General features: G+C 31.6%; 1 protein-coding gene across 1 annotated transcript in view; it reads left to right on the top strand.

The window, feature by feature from the left end:
- The first annotated feature begins 2,195 nt into the window (after positions 1-2,195).
- Positions 2,196-8,952, top strand: part of LOC113376423 (vascular endothelial growth factor C) — a 97,012-nt gene continuing 90,255 nt past the window's right edge. The window contains exon 1 of the mRNA XM_026616323.1: positions 2,196-2,850. Within this exon, the coding sequence (XP_026472108.1) occupies positions 2,524-2,850 (327 nt within the window). The 5' untranslated portion in view covers positions 2,196-2,523. The remainder of the gene's footprint in view (positions 2,851-8,952) is intronic.

Raw genomic sequence — 8,952 nt, 5'->3', positions numbered from 1 at the left:
TATAGATTTCCCTGTCCAAAAAATAGCCATTCAAATATCCCAGTATCCCAGCTATATTTGTTTCATAATTATAAATTATATCGCCTGGTACTATCACTAAGCTGAGTAATATATTACCAAACATTTAGTTTACAATTGAAAATCTGCAGGGCTTCCTGAAAGAAAAATTATTAAGCTTAGTGTAGAGTTTCTATTAATATTTTTCACTCGTTTGTAAGCATATTATCGCAAATATGATTGACATTTTTCACTTTTGTGATGTTCATTTATATTACTTGTTTCACAACCGTTTTGGCGTAATTTAATGGTACAACTTTTTTATGGGGCCATCCATGAATCACGTGATTGACTTATAAAATTTTTTAAAACTCGCTCTGGTGATCTGTTTTGGTTTTTAACATTGCCCTCCTTTCCCACCAAACATCCTGTGCACTTTTATTACCTAAAGAAAATCTCTAGAAATTTATATTTTGTTTTTAAAAATGAGGCAAAAATCTCTACCCTATGTAATATTTTGAGATTTTTGTTTAATATTTTTTATAAATTTGATTAATAGATTGTATCCATATTTGATACATCTTGACCTGCTTAATGTTAAATTCACGCATCTGTTGTACAATATAAAGTCTACAGTAATATCAAAATGGGTCAATCTACCTATTATATTTACTGATACTATATTGACATTGCAAGCTGATAAAAGTTCTGGAGCAATAAAACAATCAGAGGATATAATGTAAACTGTAGAATAGACATTTTGATAACAAAACAATGACCCACTATCACGGCGCCAATATAAAAGTAAAAATGTCGTTCATTTACTTAAAAAGAAGGTTATTTGTGAAAAAATGTAGGACCGATACAATATGCAAAATTTATTTAATTTACAAAAAAATTGTTAATTTTAAGAATGTTTTAAATAATGTTTGTGGAATGCATGATTGAGCAAGTGACAATACATGTAGATAGATAGATAATTAACTAGCTGTAAGTGGAATTCTGTCTTAAGGCAATTAAAGCATCGTGCCTTAAGGCAAATTGCTGGAACTTCCCGTACCAAAAATTATTATTTTTTTAAAAACAATTAACATTTTTGAACAAATTTTACTTCGAAAAAATTAGATTTTTGAGAAACTATAAATTTGACAATAAATTACTTAAAATTTTTTTTTTTTGAAAACAAAATTTTTTTGAAAAAAAAAATGTTTTCTTCATTTTGACATGTTTTGGAAATTCTGAACTTTTTTCAAAGCAATCGTATTGCTTGAATTGCATAGAGACGAAATGTCAAAGCGCGCAAGTGCTGCGCCGCCGTCTAACGCATAAGCATTGGTACGGAATCCATAGAAATGTAAAAAAATTTTATACTCATTGTTAAAATCTCTATAAAATATCTGATAATTTGATGTGCATATGTCTAATGATCATTTTTAACCGCCAAATGGCAATTTTTTTTTTACTTTTTTCATTAGCTCTCCGAAACCGCTAGACCTGCCTTCATGAAAATTTGATCAATTCTTCATTTTGTCAATACAAGTAAAATGTTTTTTGAATTATTAAAATCAGACGCTCCGTTCTCTTAAAAACTGAGTTACCATTTTTGGCATTTTTGCCCCGTATCTTCGGAACGGCTAGACCTGCCTTGACCAAAAACTAATCAGCACGTCTGTTTATCAATACGAATTGAATGTTTTGTTGAATTATTCAAATCGGTTGATTGGTGTTCCCGAAATCGTCGACGAAAATTTGTATCCGCACATACATACATACACGCGCACACACACACACATACATCCATTTTTTCTAAGGTATGCCAGAATATTCAGAAACCTCTGAAACGTAAAGATATATAAAAAATTTCATTTTCGATTTTTTTGCGTTTACTATAACTTGCCCTACGGGAAGTTAAAAACATCTATCAAACCCCTAGGCTAACATGATGCATGGCATTCAACCCGGGTCAATCTTACGTCCTTGTCAGGGCCATTTCATTGAATACGTATTCGAGCACGGGATTTCTACAGAATTCTATGCCGCACTCGATGAATCACGTCCATGGGCCAAAACAAGTCGCAACACGGCGCGATATTCGTTTGCTTGGCTGTCTGTGCGATTATAAAAGTCCCTCTCTCGGAATTCTTATACCCGTTAACAGAGTGACTTCACATACACATGCAGGTAACCGCGCACATTCGGAAATACAGGTGTTACATGATAGTAACATATCGGCGAATGTTGTATCTGTTAAGTTAGTCAGTTGTTCGATGAACGGCAGCTTCATCAGTTGCGAACGAAAACGCTCCGCTTCATCCAAATATATATTAAATCTGTGATAATCGCGACAGTGACGTGCTATTAGCACCTGTTCGTTACGAATTTCTTCGGTGTCAAAATTTGCATGTCGGTTTCGCCTTGCGCATTCACTTCGCGGAGACTATACAGATTTTAGTGCTACACATTTCTTTAATTTCAATATCTGTGTTCCACAATTCAAGTACGTCATTGGACCAGAAAACCTTCAACATGTTCAGTTTAAGCATTGCAAATAAGTTGTCATCGTTCGCGTTGTTATTGTGCTGTGTCTGTGTTTCCTTAGTGTCGTGCGTGCGTTACGATGGTGCTATGAGACCTGACACATATGTGGAATATCAGAATGCTCGTCCTGTGCAGGACGGGCAGGACGGGCAGGACGGGCAGACCAGGGTGTTCACATTCCCGCACGATGGTCAATTTCATGGCGGCGCACCGCTCTACGACTTCACGACTCGTCGACCCTCGTTCGAAGGGAGCAAGCAACCCGAAAGCATGGCTACGGATGCGCCATCATGCTGTGGCTCCGCAAATCAACAGGTAATTAACTCTCGGTCACCTGAGGATAGATACAACAGAACAAGCAGGATAATAGAAATTAATACAACTAGGAACAAAATCAATCAATCAATTCACCAACCAACATAGAATTATCGTATCAAAATTATAATTTTATTATAAATCACAGATTAAAACGATAACACAGGTTTACAAAATAAAAAAAGTTGTCTGTATTGAGTGTGGGGCATATGTTTTGCAATATAGTTTTTACCGCTGAGCACGAATCAAATGTCAAAATTGGGAGTCAAATGGCAAAAAATTGAAAGAAATTAACAAAACCGACAAAATGTCCGATCTAGCAATTCTTCTGCATAATAATCAAAAATCTCATAATTTCTGTCGTTTCCTAGCCCTTTTTACCTTATTAACTTCCAGTAGGGTAAGTTATTGTAATTGTCCAAAAATCGAAATTGAAAATGTTTGCATTTCTCGACGTTTTGAAGGTTTCTGAACATTTTGACATACCTCAGAAAAAATGGATGTGTGTGTGTATGTATGGATGGATACAATTTTTCGGTCACGGTTTCGGACGATTTCAATAGTTCAAAAAACATTCGATTCCTATTGATAGGGAGATGTGCTGATTAGTTTTTGGTAAAGGCAGGTCCAGCAGTTACGGAGATACAGAGCAAAGAGTGCAGATCCGATTTGAATGATATAAAAAACATTCAATTAGGAATGATTGGGAGAAGTGTTTATTAGTTTTTGGCAAAGGCAGGCCCAGCCATTTCAAAGGTACGGAGCTAAATATGTAAAAAATAGCAGTTTTTGAGAGAACTAAGCGTCCGATTTAAATGATTCAAAGAACTTTCTGCTTGTCTTGATAAAATAATTGATTTTGGAAAAAAGAATTTTGGTTCAACTTTTTTTTTTCAAAAAATTTTTATGTATAACGAAAATAATTCAGATTTTATTTTTAATTCTGACTATAGTTCTAATATACTATAAACAAATCATTTCAACTTTGCAATTCAGTTTATATAATTCTTATAAACATTAGACAATGTTACAATATTAATAATAATCTATTTGAAAACATTCAGTATTCCTCGATCATTTCGTTACGGTACGGGAAGTTCCAGCAATTTGCCTTAAGGCACGATGCCATACACCCTACTATTTTTTTTTATTTTGTGGACCTGTATAATTATAATAATAAATAGTATTCTGCTCGAAGGCAGTTCCATAGTATGAGAGCAATACAAATCAATGATTCCCTTCCTTTTTTTTAATCTTAATTCTCATTGCCAATCTATCTTTTATGCACTTCCAAACTTCTGCTTCAATGATTGTAGTTCCTTGTAATAAGTCAAAATCTGCATTCATCTTCTTCCATAATCTAAAAAAAAAAATTATTAAACAAAAACAAATAATAAAAAAAAGTCTTAAGTCCTATTCGACCTTCGACTACATCATGTAGGATGCACTCATTATTTATTGTTGAAACGATATAATAAATAGCGATCGAATGCAAGTTTTGTACAAAGCAAATCATATGAGACGTTAATTTTAAAATTATGGGTAAAATATGATGAATACTATGAATTTATTTTTCGCCATATCTACATGAAAAAATGTCACGTAAAAACTCAAAAATATGTAACTATAATTACGCGAGCGTTTTCAAGTTTTCACTTACTTGAAGTACAAGTATTGTTTCCAGAAATATTGCAGTTTTGAAGAATATTTAAATTGTTAGCCAGCTTTTGATTTTTGTAGTGATATTAATGGTAGTACATTAACAAAGCACATAGAAAAATATTTACATATGAATAAATTTTAAAAATATTTCATATCAAAATTGAAAGTTTTGGAACATAGTCATATATTTTATAAATATGAAATTGGGCAGTGGGCAAATGAAAGTGAGAATAAAAACAAAATATCAAAAGCAAAGTAATTAATATCAGGTTTCAGGAAACTAATTTTAACAATATATGTATGTTAAAATTTTGTATAAATTATATTGAGAATTCTTTTCTGTATTGAGCAAGTTGTATATGTTGATAAGAAAAATTTTACGTCATAAAGCAAAATATGTAAACATTAAAAATTACGCAATGAAAAATTAGTCAGCAGTTCATAGATATTTTAAAATAATTACCAAATGACGATAACACAGTTTGCATAATAAATCAGTCTTAGTAACAAAATTTTTATTAGACCATAAAATAAACTGGAATTAAACCACTCGACAAGGATTTTTTTTTTTAAAAAAAGCGTTTCTATGTCAGACGATTTAAATTATATTCTAGCTTTCTAGCTTCCACAATGCTTAAAACTCTTGTCAGAAACGTATTCAAACGACCTTATTCCAAGATGTACGTGAAGATTTTATTATAAATGTAATGGCGTTATCATATTGTTAACGTACGACAAAACTTATTGAACGATAATAAAGGATATAATTCGGTTTGGTACCGCAAATTTATGAAGGATTTTAAATTATGAAAGATAACAAAGGAAGATATGAAATTTCCTGCTTTTGTTGTGGTTTTTATTGCATTAAGCAACCGTGGAAAACTATTTAATTTCAGAACCGTTGGCTTAATTAGATTTAGTATAATAGCGCAGACTAAGATGCTTGGATGGTGTAAAAGGCTTCAAGAAATTTCAGAGAAAATAAGAAAATTGAAAAAAAAAATCTCACACCATGACATATAGATAAATATAAACTTATTTAAACAAACTACACATACATGTATTCACATAAATGGAAAAAAATTACGCGCACTTATTAGGTGATAAATATTAGTTATTTTCGTTTTTGTCACAGTCATTATTTGCACAGATAACACTCTTCACGGAAAAATGTAATTCTATTTTACGTGTTAAGTTATTTAAATTGTGAACATTTTGGTATAATGAAAAAAAATAAGACTAGATTAATTAACTTGATTCAGCCTGTCGTGGTATAGTATTCATCAAGTAAAAATTAAAAATCTTGTTATATTATAGGCCTACAAGAAGTAGTTTAATTATAAAAATTCATTAGAGTTTTAGTATATGCACAGTATTACGTTCTATATTGTGTACTGATCACCGTTGACGCGATAAAATATATGCGTAAAACATAAATTACAATGAATTTTGAAAATAAATACAAAAACACATACTATAGATTCCAGCGTTTATAAACGTGTACTAGCTCCAACTAGTTCTGGATCCCATCTTCGGCCTACTCGATATCAAGCAGTATAATAAACTTAAAATTTGCACTTAAGGTTATAGATATTGAATATAACTTATAAATGACTCTAGTAACTAGACGTAGATTTTAATACTGATTTTTTTATCGACTAATTCATTTTTTGCAATTTGTTTATATTGAACATGTGCACGACATCGGTTTTAGTAGTGCTAGCGCTCTTTCACAGATAGTTTTTCTAAAGAAAATCTCTTTGAAAAATGTTTTGTTTGAAAATAATTTTGTAGTTTAGCTTTTGTTTTAGCTTTTCATCATCTACAATTTAATAAAAGAACTAATTTATATTTGTTTATCATTCACTCCACAATTAAATGAAAACATTTGTCATATAATTAACTTCCCGTAGGGCAAGTTATAGTAATCGCAAAAAAATCGAAAATGAAAATTTTTATATATCTTTACGTTTCAGAGGTTTCTGAACATTTTGGCATACCTTAGAAAAAATGGATGTATGTGTGTGTGTGTGTGTGTGTGTGTGTATGTATGTGTGTGTGTATGTGTGTGTGTATGTGTGTGTATGTGTGTGTGTATGTGTGTGTGTATGTGTGTGTGTATGTATGTATGTACGTGTGTGTATGTATGTGCGGATACAAATTTTCGTCGACGATTTCGGGAACACCGATCAACCGATCTGAATAATTCAAAAAACATTCGATTCGTATTGATAAGGAGACGTGCTGATTAGTTTTTGGCGAAGCCAGGTCTAGCCGTTCCGAAGATACGGGGCAAAAAGTGCCAAAAACGGTAACTCAGTTTTTAAGAGAACGGACCGTCCGATTTGAAAAATTCAAAAAATATTTTACTTGTATTGACAAGATGTAGATTTGATCAAATTTTCATGAAGGCAGGTCTAGCGGTTTCGGAGATCTAATAAAAAAAGTAAAAAAAAATGCCATTCGGCGGTTAAAAATGATCATTAGACATATGCACATCAAATTATCAGATATTTTATAGAGATTTTAACAATAAGTATAAATTTTTTTTACATTTCTATGGGTTCCGTACCAATGCTTATGCGTTAGACGGCGGCGCGGCACTTGCGAGCTTTGACATTTCGTCTCTATGCAGTTCAAGCAGTGCGATTGCTTTGAAAAAAAGTTCAGAATTTCCAAAATATGTCAAAATGAAGAAAACATTTTTTTTCAAAAAATTTTATTGTTTAAAAAAAAAAAAAAAATTCTCAAAAAAAATTTTTTTTTTCAAATAAAAATTTTTTTTTTTAAAAAAAGTAATTTTTTGTCAAATTTATAGTTTCTCAAAAATCTATTTTTTTCGAAGTAATTTTTTTTCAAAAATGTTATTCGTTTTTGAAAAAATAATAATTTTTGGTACGGGAAGTTCCAGCAATTTGCCTTAAGGCACGATGCCCTAATTGCCTTAAGACAGAATTCCACTTACAGCTAGTTTATCATATTATCATTATCGCGTTTCCCATACAACGCGATACCTGGTTTCCATATACTGGACGTGAAATCAAAGTTTCTTATAGCACGATTTCCATATTACACGGTACGCCACTCACCGCGTTATGGGAGGGTTGCATCGTATTTTTTCTATAATAATTGATTTTTCGAGCGAGAATTATATTATATGAACTGCCAGCGTTTTCGGTATAGTTAAGATGCTATAAATCGTAAGTTTTTTTTTTCATACTTAATAAATATGAAATAAAAATCATTGAAATTAATCACAGATAAGTGTACGGCATTTTATCAATATTTGCACATGTGACAATGTAAATAAAAATAATTTTTCAACGTCATACTGCATTAACCGATACTCTCGCCGTTATTTATTATCAAATCATGACTATTATTTTGACGTAAATGATTCGAGTGTTTCGATTGTGTTATAATAGCACATTTAGATTTTTTGTTGGAATCGAAATTGTAATCTTTCATAAAAATATCATGAAAAAGTAAGTATAAAACTATTTTGAATGTGATCATAGGTCTCGGATTTCCACTTTGCGTGCAATTTTTTATAGATGCAAAATTTGCCCCAGGTTGAGATTTTATTAGCACGGAGAGTCCAAATTTTGGAAAAGTATTAAAATTTAAGAATAGCTTCTTGATAATGAAATTGCAACTACTCATCGAAATAGTGAATAGTAAATGGATAATTTATTTTAGCTAAATCTCAATTCTTATTATCTGTTCAGTAGCTACCTGCAAAACACAGAACGTCCATATGCTTCAACATAGACTGTGACGACGAAATTCTAAAATTCGATGATTTTTTATAATTTAACCGCGTATCATACAATAATTATTTAAGGCTTACACTAATTAGTTTGTTATTTCAGACTACGAAACCTAAAGTTATACAATGGTGATTCCCATCCAATATCTGTCAAAGAGTTTTTGTATTTTTAAGATGGGCTCATTTAAACTTTTTTTCCATTTACGAAGAAACGGCTTAGCTGATCGTCATGTAAAACTTACCAACGCTAGTCCTTATCGAGTTACATCGAATGGCTATAAAATTTTTGAAATTAGTCCAACTGTTTTCCGTCGACAAAAGGTAAAAAAATCACACATGCATAGTTTATCAAATTTGGACTCATTGGACACAGAATGACTTAAAACGTCGAGAAAACATACATTTAGCTAATTGGATTTTTTCGTGAAACAAACTTCTCTTTCGGGAAGCTAAAAATACCATTAGGTAAAGGGTAAAAGTTCGTGTCGTCTTTTGCAATAGGCGGCGTTAGTAGCAAATAATTCAGGAAGTGCAGATCACAGAAGCACCAGTATATGCTAGTTGGACAAGGTGACACTTTTAGTTTTATTATAAGGTTGTATCTATCAAAAATCAAAATTGGTCTAGTGGTTGGATAGTTATTGGCGTTTGAAAATGAAAAAAATAATGAA

The sequence above is a fragment of the Ctenocephalides felis genome, unplaced genomic scaffold (genome assembly GCF_003426905.1).
Source record: "Ctenocephalides felis isolate EL2017-DRISC unplaced genomic scaffold, ASM342690v1 CF-g0.4_SCAFFOLD_01886, whole genome shotgun sequence".
Classification (NCBI taxonomy): domain Eukaryota; kingdom Metazoa; phylum Arthropoda; class Insecta; order Siphonaptera; family Pulicidae; genus Ctenocephalides; species Ctenocephalides felis.
This window is presented reverse-complemented; position numbering and strand designations above follow the sequence as displayed.